Raw genomic sequence first — 21,686 nt, 5'->3', positions numbered from 1 at the left:
TTCCCCTCTCATTTTTCCCTTCCTGCCATACTAGTGAACATTCATGATTTGGATAATAAAATATTTTTTATATGTACATAAGAGAAATGAAGGTTGGCAAGGGATAATGATTTCCTAATATTAAATAAGTAATGTTAAATAAGTTCTAATTTTTTGTACAAAGTAAAACTAAAAGAATCTTTGTTACAGATAACTAATAGGTACACAAGCATTTTGCCTGCATATTAATGATATAGAATGGTAGGATTTACCTCAAGGTAAAAATTGAGGTCCTTATTGCCTGCAAACAGCTTTTTTAATTTAAGAAAGCAGATCTAATAATTATGGTTTATTATTAACGTATTGGAATATTTAACAAACCCCCACTTCTTCCTCAGCCTAGCCACTGCTCTTCTGCTGCTTCTGTGTGCAGTAGGAAGGACAATATTTTTGAGGTGACATAGATGGTTGTCACAGGAGTCATTGAAATGTTACAAAATGATTACTATATTGTATGAGGAATGAGATTCAGATAACTCGGAAAACTGGAAGCAATCCATCCTAAATACTTACAAATTACTTTGCAGCATTTATTTATGTTGGTCAAATTGAACTTGGAAAGATCCTTAAAAATCACTTTTCTGAAAATTAGGAGAGAATCTTTTCATTGTTTTCCATACAGTACATAAAAATAATATAAAAATACAGTTATCAGTTTTTGTTATCTAAAAAGTTTAGTGCTTTTTGTTTACACACATTTTAAAACCTTATTTGTTTTCTAGAGAATAGTTAAACCACACTGAAATAGATTGAAAGGGCTGTTCTAAAACTAAGAAAAATTATAAGTACAAGTGACTCCATTTATGCATTCAGTACAAAATAACAAGCTCTGAGTGAATATCAGGGATACACTCTAGGGGAGCCTCCAATGTCCTGAGCAATCTCTCTCTCTCTCAAAAAACCCCCCAACAAAACAAAACAAAAAAAAAAGAAGAAATAAAGGGAGTTGCTGTCAGACCCATCACTAGGGCAATTCAAATACTGCTATTAAGAGAGCCCTCCTCTTCTGGGCTAATTTCTGTCTTTCAAAGGTATATAATATCCTTCAAAGAATATTCAAAATTCCTCTGCTAATAGGAGACTTAATAATCCCCCCCAAACCACAATCTTTTGATTTTTATGAAGGTCCCACTATTGCAAATTTAAAAACCTCCTTTTTGCTTGCCAAAGGCATCAGTTAGAGACATACTCAACCCAGCATTCTTCATAAATCATAGGAAATGTAAAATGTTGCATTGTCTGGATAATGTTTGAACTTTCTTCACTCTCATTTGAAAATGGTCCTATTTGCAAGTAAAAACCACTGAAATTGTTGCCAATTTCCGTTTTGAGTTTGTTTTCTAAGAGGCCATAGGTGTGATGTGTTTTCACAGTTTTTGCCTTTGAAACAAAAGTTAACACCTGAGTTAAAATTTCATTTTGGGTACTCTGTATGCTTCTAACCACTATGGTAATGATTCTCTCTCTCCTTTTTATGTTATTTATGGAGTGTTGGAGAAAACAGAAATATCAACTCTTGCAACTCATTGAGCCCCCAGATTATCCATTTTTAAGATGTTCCCAGCCAACTAAGACTATTAGGGGATTTATATGGACACCTACTTGTCCTGCCTTCCTTAGGTGCAGACTTGATGATACCTCTCTACTCTTTATACTCCTCAGTATGGTTCTGAATCAGCAAGGCTCTTTAAGTCTCTGACTGGGATTTCATAGACTTCATAGACATAGACATTAGGGCTGGAAGGGACCTCAGAAGATCAAGTCCTGCCCCCTAGATCATCGAGTCCAGCCCCCAAAGATGTTCCCAGGAAACTAAGAATATTTAAGTCCACCAGGCTCAGTAGGACTAGTCATATACATGAAATGTAAGTATGGGTGTATTTACAGGATTGTGGCTTGGCCTTCACCACAGAGTGCTCACTCTCCTTTTGATCCCTCTACAGTGTCCTTCACTTGCTCTTGCTTCATCACATTTGGAAGAGTTTTCATCACAGCCATCATAGGTAGACATTTTAAACAATTCTTAAAATAAAATTTAGATGAATGTGTGTGTTCCGTGGGTGCAGATTATACAACACATTGGCTGCAGTTATTTTTCTCTCCTGCTGTTCTGACACCATTAGTCCCTTCTTTGGATTTAGTTACAATAATGGTGGTTGTAGACATCAAAACTATATCTCAGTTTTTAGTATAGAAACATAACATCAGTTAAGCCATGCCTGTTTTAAACATCAGACTCCAACCTTCAAAACCCAGATGTGTCTAAAACCTCCTTTATACATAACTAGAGTGACCATTTGCCCCAGTTTAGCTGAGACAGTCCCAGATCTCAGAGGCCAGTCCCAGCTAGCTGGTGGGAGTTAAAACAAATGTCCTAGAAACACAGGGGTTGCAGGGTGTAATCCAGCAGGGAGGTGGAGCAGCACGACATGCCAGACACGCATCACTGTTGCCCGCCTGCCCAGCACACAATGCCACCCCACCCCTAACTGCCTCTGCCTGCAGCAGCACTGCTGATTTTGGGAAGGGAGGGGAGTGTCCTGGATTTCCTATTATCCCATATGGTCACTCTATGCATAGCTAATGTAGTATCTTTGGAGAGGCCCAACTCTGGAAACACCAACTTACTGTCACTGTGATTTGCCATTGATGCACAGTCTTATTGTGTATCCTGTTCAGGAAGAAACTAGGGGTTTGCAAAATGGGCTGTATTTGATTCAGATTCAGTCCGAATCGGAGACAGTGATTCAATTCGTTGATTGGGATCACTGTCCCTGATTCAATTCAGCGAAGTCCGAATCTGAAGGTTCGATGCTGATTTGGAGAATCAGCAATTTGGCCACAGGCACGGCTTTAAATGTTTTTGCATTTAATGTTTACATTTACTTTAAATGTTTTCTACATACCTTAAGGCACCAGGTGCAGCTCATGAACACTGCGATGGTGGGACAGATGGAGCGTCCCACAGGAGCAAAACGGGGGAGGGGGGGCCTTGTGTTCAGTGGCGAGCCCGGAACTGGACCAGAAGTACTTCTGGCCCACTTCTGGGTCAGCTGGAGAGTGCGCTGGGGCCCCCCTCCACCCCCGGCTCGGCGATCATCTGCAGGGGGACCCCAGGTGCCCCCCCGTGACCGAGGAGGCACCAGTTGCCAAGCCAGGGAAGCACGGGGGCTCCCCAGCACACTCCCCAGTGGACCTGGAAGTGCTTCAGGTCCACTTCCAGGTTTGCTGCCGTGTGCTGGGGAGCCCCCCCGCGCTCCTGTGGAACACTCCATCCACCCCAGCATCTCAGCATTCATGAGCCACCTGCTACCTTGAGGTATGTAGCAAAAACATTTACAGCTGTGTTTATGTCCAAATCACTGAATCTTTCCAAATCTCTCCAAATCAATTTGGAGGGTTCTAATTTGATTCAGAGAGATTAAAGGGTCTCCCAATTTAGATTCAGATTTGGAGATTCGGCCATCAAATTGGGCCGAATATCTGCTGAATCGAATCTGGGACCAAAGCTCGCACAGACCTAGAAGAAACCTCTGCTTCAGGGCAAACCTGATCTTCTGTCCAACTAGCCCATTATGATTTTTGTAAGGTAATTTGAGCAGAAAATACCTGTTGTGTGTGAATTATTTGTCCTTCTCACCTCAGAATTACTATTAGTTGAAACCTAAATGCAACCTAATAATCTTATACTCTCAGTTTTTGCCTTTTCTGCTGATTTGCAGCAGCAACTAGGAGACAAGTAAGTGCAGTGAATTGAATTTGTAAGACTTTTACTGTTAGGTGACCACTTATCTGCTCCAGGTGTCATTTTGTTGAGTACTCTGCAGTCATCCACACCATAGTGTAAAACACCATTGAACAGAGCGGGTGAAGGGAAATGGTTGTATTTATACGCCTCGTACTCCATAATTAACACTTAACCACTTAGTGCTCTTTTGATCCTCTCTCCTATGGTTGCGTTTAGTCTGGTGCAAAAAAAAAAAAAAAATGAAACCAACTGATCTACCTTCATCTGTTACTTGGCAATCTTGATTTGTTTTAATATTAAGAAAAGTGTCAGCGTTTTAAAATTTTCCCAGGAGGTTTTTACTGGAACTGTAGAATTTGCCTTCAAAAAAGAAATCGTTAGGTATTGACCTAGGGTGTGGACAGGCATTCATTTTTTGGGCAATCTGCAATGCTAGAAATCTTTGCAAAAGAGGGAGCATATAATATAGGCTTTCTAGCTGGCAGCCAGCTTCCTTTGCCTTCCCCATACTGGGGTCACTCTGGTCTAGAAAAAGTGTGAACAGCAGTGGCTGCTTCATTTCCTCCCCAGGACCAGGAGTTATTGGGTGGTGGTTACACATATAGGCATTTGCTCTTGCACAAGCAGGCAGGATCATTCTTATTGAAAGAAGATCTTTCTCCCGTACCCAGCATTTGTTCTGCAGGAGAATCTGTATGAACACCTGTACGCTCCCAGTTTCTAGCAGGGGAGCAGCATTTCTTCCACTAGAAATGTAATGCCTGCCCATAGTCCTAGATACAGTTGCACAAGACTTTCTCACCCAAGCCCTGTCTATGATAGACCTTTGTTAAACAAATGTTCCACTATTGAAACCACTATTTCTACCCTGCCTGTAGTAGCATTGTTGAGAGCCCTAATGCAAGCAAGGCATCAGTGACCAATTGTATTTTTTTTCTACTGTGTTGTGAGCTGTGAATAAGGCCTGATGATGTTGTGTGTGAAATAGTGGGAAGCAGCCTGATTATGAATCTGGCACTGGTGGAGTTAAAACAGTGTTAGTATTGATGGGAATATTGTTTTAAGAGCATAGTGAAAGATTCCCATATGTGGTTATTACACACATACTCATCCACTTAGTATAAACCTCAAATGAAGATTGCTAATTAGCATTGAAAAGGAGGATTTTACATTCACTCCCTTGGGTTGAAAATTTTCATTGATATGCAGATATTTAGAATATAATGATACTCATAGGCTCTAAAACAAGCTTATCTTTTCATGCTGAGAGGTTGGTATAATTTCCTAGTAATTTAATGTAGGTCTCAGGAACTTGCTGTGTACCAGCCATTCTTGATTCACATTCCAATATTTCAACTTTTTATCTGTCACAGCCTGTGCATCAGTACTAACTTCAGGGCTTGTGGTATAATGAAACATTTATAGACTTGCAAATGCTAGTGGGTTTTTTTTTTCTTTTTTCATCTGTAGGCTTGTAACTCAACCTCCAACCTGCTTCTGGAGCAGATGTATGAGTTTTTCCCTTTAAAAAAAAAATCTTTCAAATGAATTGCTGTAAATGCAGGGCGTGATGATTGTTGATGTCTTTTTTCTAAATGACTGTTGAATACATTGCATTCTTTAAATGTGCTACAAAAGTACTAAAGCCTTCTGAAAATGAGAAACAGAGTCCCTTTTTTTTTTTTTTTCTTTTGGGTTTTTTTTGGCTTTTCTTTTAAAAAAAAAAAAAAAACCCCTTTTTTTTTACCCCCCCCCCCCCCCCAACCTTACAGTCAGTTTCCACGCCTTGGAAATTTAAAACATAGCTGCCTCTTCTCCTAGTACTAATAGAGGGAGTTCAGATATATCCATATACATCAGTGAATATTATTAAATCTCTATGAATGAGTCATTGAAAACTTGATGGACCTCCATTCAGCGTCCTTCTCCTCTTATTCTTTGTAATTATACAATTTCTATATAAAGCTTGTCATTACAAATCAACTATAAAACTTTCAGTTAGGACACAGAAGGATTCCCTCCCCAAATTCCTTGACCATGTGCATCATAAGACCTGTTCACTGTATAAACATGTTTTTGCCAAGTGCCATTGAAAAGCTTATAAAGCTTGCATCAAATTCAATTTCAATTTTTTTTAGCATTCTAACAAGTAGAACTTGAACTATTAGTTGAGGTCTGGGATGCAGCTGTACCTGGGATAACTATAGGAGATGCCCTGTGTCTCTGCTGTGCATTTGTACTATGTCATTTGGAGAGAGAGGGCATGATTTATTTATATTGCCAACTCCTCCTAGGGGAAGTTCTCTGTTGCTCAGTTGTTTTTTTTTCATTTTGTTTTTCAGTCATATTACAGTGGAACTGTATTGGTCTTTGGTATTGTTCATGTATGTCAATGTAACAGACTTTCTAGCCCTTTTGTATATTATTAGTTGTATAAAAGTTCATCAGCTAAACCAGTCCTTTTCCTTGTGAAGAAAATGTGTGTTCTTCCATGGGCTTTAGGTGGAAAGAGAACTGGATCGGCTAGGATTTTGCATCTGAGGTTGAATGCTGCAGGTAGAAAATTGCCTCTTTTTCCCTTCTGAATTAGAATGTTTGTGTGTCTCTTTCTGTAACTTTAGAAATTTAAAGCTTCATATGGCTGGGCACTTCAGTTCCAGTCCTTCTGGATTGTCTCTGACAGCTCGGGACACAGTAGGCTAGTTTGTTTTATGTGCAGTTATGGCTGAGTGAATTAATATCCCGCTTCAAACTGTAATGCAGTCAGTAACCACAACTTATTACTCCAATAAGCTGTGCCCACCACGGATGAGTCACCTCCCTTGTCCTTCCAACTTCCACCTTGAAGTTTAGGTTCCTGATTTCTAGCTGTTCAAAAAGACATTTATTCATCATGTCAACTGACCTTTAAGAACATTCGGTGGACTGAATCAAACTTTCACAGAATGAATGGAATCAGTGATCATTCTGTTAGGTCTTTTACATCTCGGATTGTATTGATTTTTCTATCCTTTATAACTAATTTTTGTTAGCATTCTTAGAAATCTGGCTGTTCATAGTGTTCCCTTGCCAATGAATTTATTGATCTTAGGCTGGTAAGCTATTATATACCAAGTTATCCCACCTGTCTTTTAAGAGAGCCCCAAGCGCAACGTAAAACTGTTTATGTTATAGTAGTGGAAAATGAGCATATGTTATAGAAATGTAAAATACATTTTATTCCAAAGGTAACTGCTTATCAGGACAGAACATCAGATCCATCATATTAGTTTCCTAAATTGTTCAGATATCCTAGGAACAAAGCATTAGAGAAAACAAAATATGACTACTTAGTAACATCTGATTTAAAACAAAAATTGAATTTTCACTTCTTGGCACAAAAACATGAGATGAAAGTGACAATATGTGGAAGATAAAAAAACAAATATTTACCTTTTAAATAATAGGATTGCAGGTTGGCATAGACCTAGGCATTTTACAAAGTGGCTGCAGTTTCTTCATGCATCTGCTGAAGAGAGTTTCAGCTCGCAAAAGCTTGTTACGCATGCACTCATGCATGCATATGCACATGTTAGTTTATAAGGTGCACATCTACTCTGCCCTTTGCAGCCTCTCTGCCACTGAAGTTGACAAGAAAGTACTAATGTGATGAGCAAGGGAGTAGTGCATTTATTCTTTACCTGGCTCTCCTTTTTTGTAGAGAGGAGTCAGGATAGCACAGCAGTGGTGCTCTCAGATTCCAGCTCCACACAGGACATCTTTAATGAGCCTGCCAGTTCTCAAGACAGTTTGAAGAAACCTTACTCAGAAAAGAGGACTTCTGCTTCCTGCTCTGAGACTATGGCATCATGCAAAGAGATTTTAGGGTCTGCAGAGGAAAGAGGTATGATTGTTTTAAGATATCATTTTGAGCAATTTATGCAGCTTTATTAAAATGCTTTATTCAGCCTACAGAAGAATTGGAAAGATACTAAACTATGCCTATGGATTTTAATTGGATACATGAGTGTATGTGTACATGATTGGTTTTTTTAAATATGCCGGTGTGAATCGGGTATCATGCCTGTAGTTGGGCTATCACTGGCATAAGATGCAAGAACAATATCATAAACCGAAGAATTGTATGATAAGTTGCTTTGTATCAGCCCTGTTTGACTGACTTGCTATTAGTCTGTCACTACCAACACTACTTCTAATATTTCAAACTTCTGAGCATCTCAAGCAGCAGATAAGTTAATATACTCTCTCTCAAAAATGTTTTTCCTCTGTTTCCCAGATGTAGATTTAGTCCGTTGTTTTTTGATGCTGGATCAGTAACAAATTAATGTTCATTATTTTGCAAAGCACGCATACTGGAATTGCATCTTTATTCCATGGGAGACCTGAAACCCTTTCTACTGGAATACAAATGTTAACCTGTGGTTCCAGTGGCTCATTCAGTGGTGTTATTTTGGGTGAAAATAATTGTTGTAAATAATTTTTTTGACCTTCCAGTATCTGTTCGTTATAATTTCCCTGTCTGATGCCTGCATAGTTAGAGTTAGTACTAAATCCACTGGACTTCATTAAAGAAAGGTAAATGAATAGCAAGAGCAATATATCCATGTAAAACTTTCTAAAATGTTGATGTTTTTTCTTGTGAAATATGTGGCACAAGCAAAAATGTATGATGTAGTATAGCAGTTTTATGGGCACATATTTATGAGCATGTATAGGTACTATCTGAAACTGAGGCCTGACAAAACATTTCTGTCATTTTGCACTATGCTTTATTCTCTCCCTCCATAATATTGTACCAGGTTTTTTAGTTTTATGGGTATACAAAGTGTATCCATAGCTAGCCGTGATACATTCTATTATTCTGTTCTCACTGGAGACACACCCTTAGCAATTACTGATTTCAACATTTTGCATCTCATCAATGTTTTGGCAAATTTTGGCAACTTTTATTTATTTTTAATTAGGTGTTTCTTAAGACTGGGCTAAACGAAGGAAATTTGTGTCAGTATAACTAGACCTGCACGTAGGTGCAGATTGCTGAATGTGCAAAATAGTATCGCCACTAGTGTGACTAACGTCAATAATATACCAGAGTAAGTTGATCTGGGGTAAGCACCGTGTTACAACATTGCAGTGTTCCTTGTATTAGGTTTTCAGTGGTATAGCTTTATCATTGCCAGTACTGACAGATACAAACAGTGTTTGGAGTGACTGATAAGTAGTGGGATACCAGGGCTTTTACTTACTGGTCACTACTATAAATGTTTTCTGGGTTTATAGTGATTTAAGCTGCTGGAATTGCATGAGTTTTCAGAAGCTGGTTTTTATACCTGTGTAACAGAGAGCCTGGTGCTCCCTGTTCCTTTAAAATAAAAGCAGCCCAACCAGGGAGCACTGCAGGCTAGGCAGGGTGCAGCAGCCGCTGGTTACCAGGGCCACAGAGCAAATGAGACATTCAGTAGACACGTGCAGGTAACCTGCTGACAGGAAGTGCACAGGGCTATGGGAGCATATAAGCCTGAGGCTTGGGCTGGCAAGCCAGTGTAGCCCTGCCAACTGCCATGTTAGGAGCTCGTGCCCAGCAGAGCTACCCAGGGATGCGAGGCTGTCTGCTTTGCTGCCTGCAGGAACACTGAGGCTCAGGGAGCTCGCAAGGAGTCCAGGCTGGGAGGGTGCTGGCACAAAGGGTGAGGGAAGGTTTTCCCTCTTAAAGGGGCAGAAGGCTGCTTCTCGTTTATGTTGTAGCCCAGGAGCTTAGCGTTCGTTACAGTTTACATTGGCAGTTTGGTTTGGGACTGTAAGGAGTGGTATACGGAGGTCCCACTGGTGCCTGTGGGGCACCTGATCACCTTGAGTCCTGCCAGTGGCAGGCTTAGGGCAGGAGCAGCTGTTGATCCCAGAGAGAGGCAAAATGCAAGGCCACAGAGCCAGACAGGGGCCTGAGGCTCGGTGCCTGAGTGGGGTGCAGCCAGACAGGGGCCTGGGGCCCAGTGCCTGAGAGAGGGGCACAGCCACACAGGGGCCTGGGCCTTGGCAGACTGGGGGCAGGGGCCCAGTGACTGGAAGGAATGAACCAGAGCTAGTGCCTCAAAGCCAAGACTGACACAGTGGGACCAGGCTAGAAGACCTAGCAAGAGTAAGGGGGCAGAGGCCAAGGAGGCCAAAGCCCCATCAGGTGAACAAAGGTATGATAACACCCACGAGGCTTGGGGCATGGTGTGGCGGAGGATTGGTGCCACATGATTAGCCCCTAAGGCTTTGGCTGCCCTGAGGGGCCTGGGACAAGAGTGGCCCAGTGAGGGGCCAGTTGAACTGGGGTCACAGGCAGCCTCCCTATTATTATTACTAGTATTCTCTCCAGGCGTGGTGGGCGAGAAAGTAAGGTGCCCTAGGAGCAGAGTGGGGCACAGTTGTGGAGCCACCAGGGGGTATCGTGGCCACCCTTGGGACCCCAACTTGCTACAGTCTTGCATAAACATGTATGCACTGTTGGCATTCACCAGAGTATATGATATATGTGAAAAGGACCTTTCTAATCCAACTCCCTCTTTGGCTATCCCTCAATACGAGGATGATGTCTACTGGTGGGGATTATTGGTGAGTTTTAAGATGACTGAACAGTCCAATCTGTGCTCTGCAAGTGTTTCCACAGATATGACAGGTGGTGCCTTGGAGGCAGGGGGCAGAGGGAGACACAGCTTTTGTCCAGGCTGTTGTGCACTTTGCTTCCTCCTCTGCTGTTTCTCAGTTTCCTGAGCAAGACTGTTCTCTTCAAAGTGGACCGTAGCTTGATGTATGGTGCAGCGCCATTGAGACCTGTTATCACCGAGCACTTTCCAGTTTGTAAGGTTGATGCTGCCCTTCTTCAGATATGGTTCCAGCATGTCCTTGTAGCACTTCCTCTGTCCTCCGTAGGTCCTCTTACCATGACCGAGTTGAAAAAAGAGGACTTGCTGCAGGAGACGAGTGTCAGTCACCCTCACACAGTGGCCAGCCGGTGGAGTTGATGTTTCATGTTCTTTGCCTCAGTGCTGGTTATATTAGCTGCAGAGAGGATGCTGGCATTGGTGCAGTGGTCTTCCCATCTAATGCGAAGGATCTTCCTGAGGCATCACTGATGGAACTTAAGATGCCTTTGATATGTCACCCACATCTCACGTCCATAGAGGAGTGTGGGGATAAGCACTGCATTGTATTGTAGACCAGGATCTTAGTTTCCATCTGCAAATCTGAGTTGGCAAAGACTTGGTGAAACAGCTTTCCAAGGGACACGCTGGCACGGCGAATCCTATGCTTGATTTCTACATCAAGACTGACTGACGAGGGGAGGTGGCTGCCAAGGTATGGGAAATGTTCGACATTTTCCAGGGGTTCTCCACCAATGGTTATTTGTGGGGAGAGCCGGGGCAGCTTGTTCTGGGGCAACCTGACGAAGCATGTCAGTCTTCCCAATGTTAGAGTGAGAGTCCTAAGCTATGATAGGCACCTGAAAAAAGGTCAAGGGTGGACTGCAGATCAGTCTCAGTGTGTACAAGGATAACACAGTAATTGGCGTACTGAAGGTCGGTGATGTCAGTCTTGGTAACTTTAATTTTGCTGTGGAGGCGCTTCAGGTTGAAAAGCTAACCATCCATTCGATACTCAACCCCAGTTCTGGGAGGAAGGCAGTCATGGATAAGAATCTAAATCGCAGCAAGATAGATGGAGAAAAGGGTTGGGGCAGTGACGCAGCCCTGCTTGACACCAATACGGATAGTAAATAGGTCCATCTGATGCATTGCAAAGGACTGTGATGGTCATTCCATCATGGAGTAGCCTGAGGACATTGATGAACTTCAGTGGACAACCAAATCTAGCTTCACGATTGATGGAATCAAAGGCCTTGGTTAGGTCAATGAATGCCATAAACAGCTCCTGGTGTTGCTCTCTACATTTCTGGATCTGTCATGCAACAAAAATCATGTCGGTGGTACCCCATGATGGTCTAAACTTAACTGGGATGCTGGAAGGACATCTAATCCAACTACCAATGTGACAACACTATCAAGACAGTATAGTAAATTGAGACGATTGCTCAAATTTGACAGATTTCCTGCTGCCCACTGGAGGGATTAAGGTATTGGAATGACTGGAACGTGTTGAGGATTATTAAACTTTTCTGTTGGTTTTGAAACATTGCATAATGGGTACCTTGAAAATGTCTCTAAAACTCTCAAACTTTTAAAAAGGTCTTCCTCAAACTGGAATGATTGAGACTCACTGAATGTGTTAAACAGTTCTGGATCAAAACATGATTATAAAATAAATAGTACTTTAAAAACATTAAGTATAATGATATTCCCAAGTTTTCACAGCTTGTGTGGGGGTGTGTGTGTGTATATATGTATGTATGTGTGTGTGTATGTGTGTGTGTGTGTGTATATATGTATGTATGTGTGTATATGCATATGTGTGCGTGTGTATATATGTATGTGTGCGTGTGTGTGTATATGTATGTGTGCGTGTGCGTGTGTGTGTATATGTATGTATGTGTATATGCATATGTGTGTATGCATGTGTGTATATGTATGTATGTGTGTATGCGTGTGTGTATATGTGTATGCGTGTGTGTATATGTGTGTATGCATGTGTATATATATGTGTGTATGCATGTGTATGCGTGTGTATATGTATGCATGTGTGTATGCATGTGTATGCGTGTGTATATGTATGCATGCATATGTGTGTGTATGTGTGTATGCATATGTATATGTGTGTATGCATATGTATGTGTGTGTATGCATGTGTATATGTATGTGTGTGTATGCGTGTGTGTGTGTATATGTATGTGTGTATGCGTGTGTGTATATATATATGTATGTGTGTGTATGCGTGTGTATGCGTGTGTATATGTATGTATGCGTGTGTGTATATGTGTGTGTGTGCATATATGTATGTATGTGTGCATGTGTGTGTGTGTATATATGTATGTATGTGTGCATGTGTGTGTGTGTGGTGTGTATATGTGTGTATGCATGTGTATATATATGTGTGTATGCATGTGTATGCGTGTGTATATGTATGCATGTGTGTATGCATGTGTATGCGTGTGTATATGTATGCATGCATATGTGTGTATGCGTGTGTATATATATGTATGTGTATGTGTGTATGCATGTGTGTGTATATGTGTGTGTATGCGTGTGTATATATATATGCGTGTGTATGCGTGTGTATATATATATGTATGTGTATATGCGTGTGTATGCATATATATGTATGTGTGTATATGCGTGTGTGTATGTGTGTATATATATGTATGTGTGTATATGTGTGTGTATATATATGTGCGTGTGTGTATACGCATGTGTGTGTATATGCATGTGTGTGTATGTGTGTGTATGCGTGTGTGTATATATATGTATGTGTGCATATGTGTGTATGCGTGTGTATATATATGCATGTGTGTATGTCTATGTATGTCTGTGTATGTGTATGTGTCTATGTCTGTGTGTGTGTGTGTCTATGTATATGTGTGTCTGTGTGTCTGTGTGTGTCTGTGTATATGTCTGTGTGTATGTGTGTGTGTCTGCGTGTATGTGTGTGTATATGCGTGTGTATGTGTCTGTGTATGTGTGTATATGTGTGTCTGTGTATATGTGTGTGTCTATGTATATGTGTGTGTATGTGTGTCTGTGTGTATGTGTGTGTATGTGTATATGTGTGTCTGTGTCTGTATATGTGTGTGTATGTGTGTCTGTGTGTATGTGTGTGTATGTGTATATGTGTGTCTGTGTATATGTGTGTGTCTATGTATATGTGTGTATGTGTGTGTCTATGTATATGTGTGTCTGTGTGTGTATATGTGTGTGTGTGTGTCTGTGTGTATGTGTGTGTGTCTATGTATATGTGTGTGTATGTGTGTCTGTGTGTATGTGTGTGTATGTGTATGTGTCTATGTATATGTGTGTGTATGTGTGTCTGTGTGTATGTGTGTGTATGTGTATGTGTCTATGTATATGTGTGTGTATGTGTGTCTGTGTGTATGTGTGTGTATGTGTATGTGTCTATGTATATGTGTGTGTATGTGTGTCTGTGTGTATGTGTGTGTATGTGTATGTGTCTATGTATATGTGTGTGTATGTGTGTCTGTGTGTATGTGTGTGTATGTGTATGTGTCTATGTATATGTGTGTGTATGTGTGTCTGTGTGTATGTGTGTGTATGTGTATGTGTCTATGTATATGTGTGTGTATGTGTGTCTGTGTGTATGTGTGTGTATGTGTATGTGTCTATGTATATGTGTGTGTATGTGTGTCTGTGTGTATGTGTGTGTATGTGTATGTGTCTATGTATATGTGTGTGTATGTGTGTCTGTGTGTATGTGTGTGTATGTGTATGTGTCTATGTATATGTGTGTGTATGTGTGTCTGTGTGTATGTGTGTGTATGTGTATGTGTCTATGTATATGTGTGTGTATGTGTGTCTGTGTGTATGTGTGTGTATGTGTATGTGTCTATGTATATGTGTCTCTGTGTGTATATGTGTGTATGTGTCTATGTATATGTGTATTTGTCTGTGTGTATGTGTGTATATGTGTCTGTCTGTGTATATGTATGTATATGTGTGTGTCTATGTATATGTGTGTATGTGTGTGTGTCTGTGTCTGTGTGCATATGTGTGTGTGTATATGTGTGTATGTGTCTGTCTATGTATATGTGTGTATATGTGTGTATGTGTCTGTGTGTATGTGTGTATGTGTGTGTCTGTGTGTATATGTGTGTATATGTGTGTCTGTGCATGTGTATGTGTGTATATGTGTGTGTCCATGTATGTGTATATATGTGTATGTGTGTGTCTATGTGTGTGTCTGTGTGTGTATGTGTGTCTATGTATATGTGTCTGTGTGTGTCTATGTGTGTGTATATGTCTGTATGTGTCTGTGCATGTGTGTATATGTGTGTATATGTATGTGCGTCTGTGCATGTGTGTGTCTGTGTGTGTCTATGTATACGTGTGTCTGTGTGTCTATGTATGTGTGTGTGTGTATGTGTGTGTCTATGTATGTGTGTCTGTGTGTGTGTGTGTCTATGTCTGTGTGTGTCTATGTATGTGTGTCTGTGGGTGTATGTGTATGTATGTGCGTGCATGTGCATACACACACACATGTCCTACTTGGAATGTTGTGTTCCTTTCTGGTGTATAGATTTTCAAAAGGACAATGAAGAATCTGAGAGGATTCACAAAAGAGTCTAAAAAATAATTCATGATGTGGAAAACATGTTTTATAAAGAGAGACTCAAAAGAAGCTCGGTCTTATCAAAGAGAAGGTTAACAGTCACTTGATTATGTTCTCTCAGTATCTACTGTCCCTAAATCATATGATTCTAAAATTGTCTTCCTCTTAATAGGTAGTTAAAATAGTAGTATTTCACTTATCAAGTCAACAACATTATCCCTTGTACCTTTTGGTGCCCAATTCTGTTGTAAGGATTTTTTTGTGCTTTCTCCCCACCTTCCTTATTTTATGACATTATATAAATTCTTGCATAGGTTTCTGGTCAATAAAAGGTCCTGTATGAAGGAGGTAATAAAGGTAGCTATTTCCATTTATCTGGGATCTGAAGATGATTTGCTCATTAAACGCCACAAGTTGTCATGTGCATATCAAGGAAGTACACAGATGATTCTACATGTATTTTAATGGGAAAAAAGTTTTTCAGTACAGGCGATAGTAAAAACATAAATGCTGAGTTTTGTTAATTTGTCAGTTACAGGAAAGTCAGAAGAACCTGCAGAGAACTCTGAATGTTACGCAACTGAGCTTGGTGGCCAAAAATTTCATTTAGATACCCCGGCATCATCAGGCAATCCCACTAAAGCTACCATCCCCCCATCTTTGCAGTGGGACTGCAAAAAGAAAGCAGAACCTGGTGCAGATGCATCTGAATTTCCCCAGGGTCTTCCAGCAGATCTTGAGGAGCAGCGCAAGTTCCTGACAGAGCAGTGTATTGCCTCCTTCTGTTTATGTCTGAGCCGTTTTCCTCAGCACTACAAGAGCCTCTACAGACTGGCCTATCTGTATACATACAGCAAAACACACAAGGTGAGCGCCACTGACAGAATAGCCGGTGAGCTGTGTTTAAAACCAGAGCAGGTGATTACAGCTTGCTTGGTAGTTTTTATTGGCTAAGAGGACTTCTCAAGTTAGCTTTTATTAAGTACTGCAAGCAGAAGTGTTTCACTCCAATTTGGATTGGGTTAACATTAAGCATGGGGAAATCTCTTGCTACCAAACTCACTCTAATCCTTGTATTAGAGCAATGAAGCATCCAAGAAACCTGCATCTATGTAGAGGTAGGACTAGATGACCCTTGAGGGTCCTTTTCTCTCTATGATTCTAAATTGAGAACTCTTGTTTTGTTGTTAATTCAGGTTATTTTTTCCCCGTCTGGAGAATTTTTTCAGGAAAGCATAGTTTGTTCATAAAGAAACGCTTGTAAACATGACAAAAATAATTTCTTACCTTTGCTGAACAACTGATCACACAGTGCATTTAAATCATTTAATTTCTATATAAATCAGGCTTTTCCTCTGTAGAATGAGGATACTGTTACTTACCTATCTCCAAGGCATAGGGAAAACTGTTAAATAAAGCCTGAAATTTAAAAATCGCGTGTGCAAAATTGCATGGCCGCTTTTGTTTAAGAGGCAAACATTATGCACAAGACACCTGAGGGATGAATGTACAACGGTATGTTTTCAATTCAGTTTTTAATTTTAAGTTACTGGTTTTATGTTTTTGTTAGAAAAATTAATTAAAGTAATAAATGTATTAGTTGGTGCATATATGATAGCAAGAAGAGCCATTTTCCAAAGGGGCACGTGAATATGCTGAAAATAAGTTTCAGCTCATCCTCAGTTGCAAGTATAGTATCTCAAGGGTCGGATTCAAGGTGTGTGTTAAATAGGAGCCCAGGAGAAAGCAGGCTGAAAAACTAGGCTTGGTTTTCCACTCCTGTGCTATCTGGAGTTGGGAGAAGAACTACAGAGGTTGGGTTCTCATTTTGAGATACTGAAATATCATGGTTGCTCAAAAACTGTGCTCTCATAGAAATGCTCAGGAAAGGGAAAGCAATTCTGAAGATAGAAGCATTATATCTAACTACATTTGCACACTTGATAAGGTCCAAAATTTTATAACTGGAACACATTTCTCCTAACTCATAGAAAGGCATGCAGTTCAAAGTCATCCTTAGAGGTCAGTAAAACCAGCTGATGTATACCATATATAGATGTATGTATTAGCAGCCACTAAAAAGTGGTGAAAATAAGAAATAGGACTTGTGGGAAATTTGTCACGTCTTTGATTATATCAGCCCAAACTGCTAAACAAGGATCCTGCATGTCTGAATATGCCTCTTCTGTGATCTATATGTATATCCCCCAAAAGGACCAGTCACTGAATAAAAGCCACTCAAGGGTCTTAATGCAGTTCTGAAGAGGACTATTGCTCTATAGCCTTATGGTGTTGGTTTAAATGAGGCATTTCAGAGTCTTGTGCACTATAGTGAAAGCAGTGCCCTTCTGAGATAGGTAACAGAATTGTCCTCTTCTTTGCACATTCTTTTTTTGGTAGAAATAATATCCAAAGACCTCTGTCACAACTTCTCTCACTTGATTTTTAAACTCTTTCCTTTTTTTCTTTTTTTTAGGCTTCTTGTATTTTATGTTTAAGCCAGGTAACCATATTTCTACAGAGGACTCTCTTTTCCCTTCATAATCAAGTAGCATACAAAACGCACTGAGTTTTGATCTTTGCAAATGCAGATTTTTTGAGTACCTCATACATGCCTTATCCTTTTCTTTTAAGGATTTTGTGCTTATGAGAAATATTTGGTTGCCTGTAGCTAGTGTGAGGCAAAGTATACTGTATCCAGGTGCTGTGAAAGTTTCTTCTTACATTTCTGTAGTCCACCTGAGGTAGAACTTTGGTTACCTCTCTTGCAGCCCTTGGCCTTTGAGTAGCAGCTGCCAATGCAATCCAGTTTGGAAAGTGGTTTTTAAATGTTCATAAATAAGAGTTAGGGGTGCACCAATAGAGATTTTTTTGGGCTGATACTGATGGCTGATTTTTAAGGAGCCATATCAGCCGATACCAATCCGATTGCCAATATGCGGCCTAGTGGTAAGTCTGTTGTGGGGGAAGGGGTGGGGGAGGTGGAAGATAGAGACCCCTGCAGTGAGGTTGGGAGTGGGGCTGGGGCAGGCACTGCCCAGTCAGGGTGGGGCATGGGATGGAGCCACAAGTGGCTCATCCGGGAGGCATGGGGGGGGGGCTCCACCCTGCATGCACCACGGGGGAGAGCATGGGGGGCATGTGCTCCCGGATCTGTGCGTGGGGTGAGGATGGGCTGCTGCTGCAGGCTGAGGCCGGGGCAGTGCTGAGCTTTTCCCAGTGGGGGCTGGACGGGGCTGTGGTCAGGGTGGGCAGCAGCAGTGCTGGGAGAGGGCTATGGGGGGAGCTGTAGCCACCTTAAAATTTCCCATGGTCCCCCCAAGCCTTCCTGCCAGCGCCGTTGCTGCCTGCCCCAAACACAGCCTGGCCCGGCCCCTGCCAAGAACAGCTTGGCAATGCCATGGCCACAGCTCTCAGCAGCAGCCTGCCCTTGCCCCGTGCGCAGATCTGGGAGCACATGCTCCCCATGCCCTCCCAGGATGCATGCAGCAGCAGGAGCTGCCCCTCCCATGCCTCCCAGATGAGCTGCTCACGTGCATCCCGTGCTCTGCCCTGGCTGGGCAGGCCCTGCCCCAGTCCTACTCCCTCTCTCCCTCACCGCTGTTTTTCACCAGTCCCAAGGGATGCCCCTGCCCATTATGGGACGGGAAGGCCTGGGTGAGGGAGATTCCTTACCCTCCATCAATGCTGACCTTGTGGAGGAACACCTTGAGAGGCTGGATACCTTCAAGTCAGCTGGCCCTAACAGTTTACACCCCAGGGTACTCAAGGAGCTGGCAAGCATCACAGCTCAGCCCCTGGCACAGATCTTTGAGACCTCTTGGTACTCTGGTGAAGTGCCCAAAGATTGCAAGATGGCCAATCTGGTGCCTATCTTCAGGAAAGGGAGGAAAGTGGATCCGGCAACTACAGGCCCATCAGCCTGACCTCTGTTCTGGGGAAGGTCTTAGAAAAGATTATCAAAGGGACCACTCTTAACAGACTGGCCGATGGCAACATCCTGAGGGATAGCCAGCACAGGTTTGTTGCAGCTAGGTCTTGCTTGACCAATCTTATTTCCTTTTACAACCAGGTGACCTATCACCTGGACAAGGGAGAAGATATTGATGTCATATCTTGACTTTAAAAAAGCCTTTTGTCTGGTATCACATGATCACCTCTTAGCAAAACTGGCCAGCTGTGGCCTCGGCTTCACCACAATCCGCTGGCTGGGGAATTGGCTCCGTGGTTGAACCCAGAGGGTGATGGTTGATGGTAGTCAATCGTCATGGTGCGCTGTGACCAGTGGGGTCCCCCAAGGCACTGTCCTTGGGCCTATACTATTCAACATCTTCATTAATGATGTGGACATTGATATCAGAAGCGGACTGGCCAAGTTCGCTGACGACACCAAACTTTGGGGTAAAGCATCCACACCTGAGGACAGGAGGGTGATCTAGGCTGACCTTGACAGGCTCAGGAAATGGGCGGACAAGAACCTGATGGTGTTTAACACTGAAAAATGCAAGGTTCTCCACCTTGGGAAGAAAAGCCCGCAGCATGCTTATAGGCTCGGCAGTGCTACGCTGGCTAGCACTATGGATGAAAGGGACTTGGGGGTCATGATTGACCACAAGATGAACATGAGCCTTCAATGTGATGCTGCAGCTAGTAAAGCAAGCAAAACGCTGGCTTGCATCCATAGATGCTTCTCAAGCAAATCCCAAGACGTCATTCTCCCATTGTACGCGGCCTTGGTGAGGCCGCAGCTGGAGTACTGCGTCCAGTTTTGGGCTCCGCAATTCAAAAAGGATGTGGAGAAGCTTGAGAGAGTCCAGAGGAGAGCCACGTGCGCGATCAGAGGTCAGGAAAACAGACCTTATGATGAGAGGTTGAGAGCTATGGGACTCTTCAGCCTGGAAAAGCACAGGCTCAGGGGTGATCTGATAGCTGCCTTTAAGTTTATAAGGGATGCTTATCAGGATCTGGGGGAACATCTGTTCACCAGCATGCCCCAAGGGATGATAAGGTCGAATGGTCACAAACTCCTCCATGACCGTTTCAGGCTGGACATAAGGAAAACCTTCTTTACTGTCCGAGCCCCCAAGGTCTGGAATAGGATGCCCTATCCCACTGCCGCCAGATGTGGTTCAAGCACCTACTTTGAACACCTTCTAGAGAAATGTGGATGTTTATCTTGCTGGGATCCTATGATCCCTACTGACTTCCTGGCCCTGGGGCATGGGGCTGGACTCGAAGATCTTCCAAGGTCCCTTCCAGCCCTAATGTCTATGAAATCTCAGTCTGGCCCCCCACCCCCACCCCTTCCTTTCCCACACAACAGACTTACCAGCCAGATGCTGCCAGGCTCTGCTTCTGGTTGCATGTGTGCTGGGCTGTGTGCATACATGGGGGCATTTATCAGACATTATTGACCACATCAGCCAAAAAAGTCAGTTGTCGATAATGTCAATTTTCCTTAAATCAGTTCCGATCCGATATGGGACTGATGCATCTGTGCACCTCTAATAAGAGTGTGAAATTACCAATCCTTTACTGGTCAAAATCAGGTTTTGAACCCAGCTCTCAATGTAAAAGGCTAGTGCAGTGACCCACTGATCACATTGCCTTCTTGCATCACATTCTCGCTCCACCTACTCAATAAGTTTCCATTTTGTACTCTAATAGCTGTGAGGGAAAGTAATGATGAAGACAATTGTACTGCTCGCATTCTAGTGGAAAATATATTAATGACACAAAATATACAAAATTGAGCTGTAAGCATGTATTATCAACCCAGTGGAATAGGTCTAGTATTCAGGTTGGCTACCTGGTAGCCATTATGAAGCAAAAAATAATTATTAAATATGGCTGTTTTTGAAAACACCCTCTTGCTGTTTGTATATGACAGTAGTTTAATTTCTTCTTTAAAAATACAATAATTAAGAGCAGCAATTGATTTTCACAATCTGTCTTTGCTGTTGCTGACAAATTATTCTGTATCAACATCGACAAAAAAGGCTGTCTGTTTCCAGTACAGTGGTTCAGAGGATAGCATATGTTTGGCTGAGGATCTCCTTGCAAAATATTTCCTTTTCTTTCCCCCTTCCTTTCTCTCCCTCTCAATCACACAAACAAGTATTTATATGCACTTAGTAATTCATGACATTTGAGTATCTTCTGGGCAATAAATAGCACAGATGAGGATGGCATAAATGGTGGTCTATATATGATTTGAATAACCATGTATTCTGGAGCCTGCAAGTTTGAATCCTGTCCGTTTCATTTCACACTAAGTCTTTCCTCATTGCTGATAAGCTGATTTCTGTACACTTTAGTAGGGTTTTATAGATCTTTACTTTTGCTGGATGATAAACTGCTACTTAGCTTCCCCCCAAAGTTCTGTTGCTTTCTCCTAATATGACTGTGTATACCACATAACTTCTGAGGATGGAATTTTGTGTCTTGGTCCATTGATTCATATTTTTCCACAGAGTAGTGCCAAGGAGCTCTGATGTAATATTCCTCCATTATGTCCTTTATGGGAGTTTTCCTCATCAGTAAATTTAAAAAATAAAATACATCTGAGCATATATAGTAACACCTGGAATGAGGAGGATGTTTAGCTATCGTGGCAACGAGTTTGATATAAAACCTAGATATCTAAATAGATTAGATACGGTTCGTTTGCCATGAGGGTGAA

General features: G+C 41.9%; 1 protein-coding gene across 1 annotated transcript in view; it reads left to right on the top strand.

The window, feature by feature from the left end:
* CABIN1 (calcineurin binding protein 1) overlaps window positions 1-21,686 on the top strand; it is a 210,814-nt gene that overhangs the window by 77,655 nt on the left and 111,473 nt on the right. Inside the window, exons 27-28 of the mRNA XM_025199243.1 lie at window positions 7,488-7,670; window positions 15,543-15,871. Of these exons, the coding sequence (XP_025055028.1) occupies window positions 7,488-7,670; window positions 15,543-15,871 (512 nt within the window). The remainder of the gene's footprint in view (window positions 1-7,487; window positions 7,671-15,542; window positions 15,872-21,686) is intronic.

Source organism: Alligator sinensis, unplaced genomic scaffold, assembly GCF_000455745.1.
Source record: "Alligator sinensis unplaced genomic scaffold, ASM45574v1 scaffold505_1, whole genome shotgun sequence".
NCBI lineage: Eukaryota > Metazoa > Chordata > Crocodylia > Alligatoridae > Alligator > Alligator sinensis.
The sequence above is the reverse complement of the archived record's forward strand: the minus strand, read 5'-3'. Positions and strand labels throughout refer to the sequence as shown.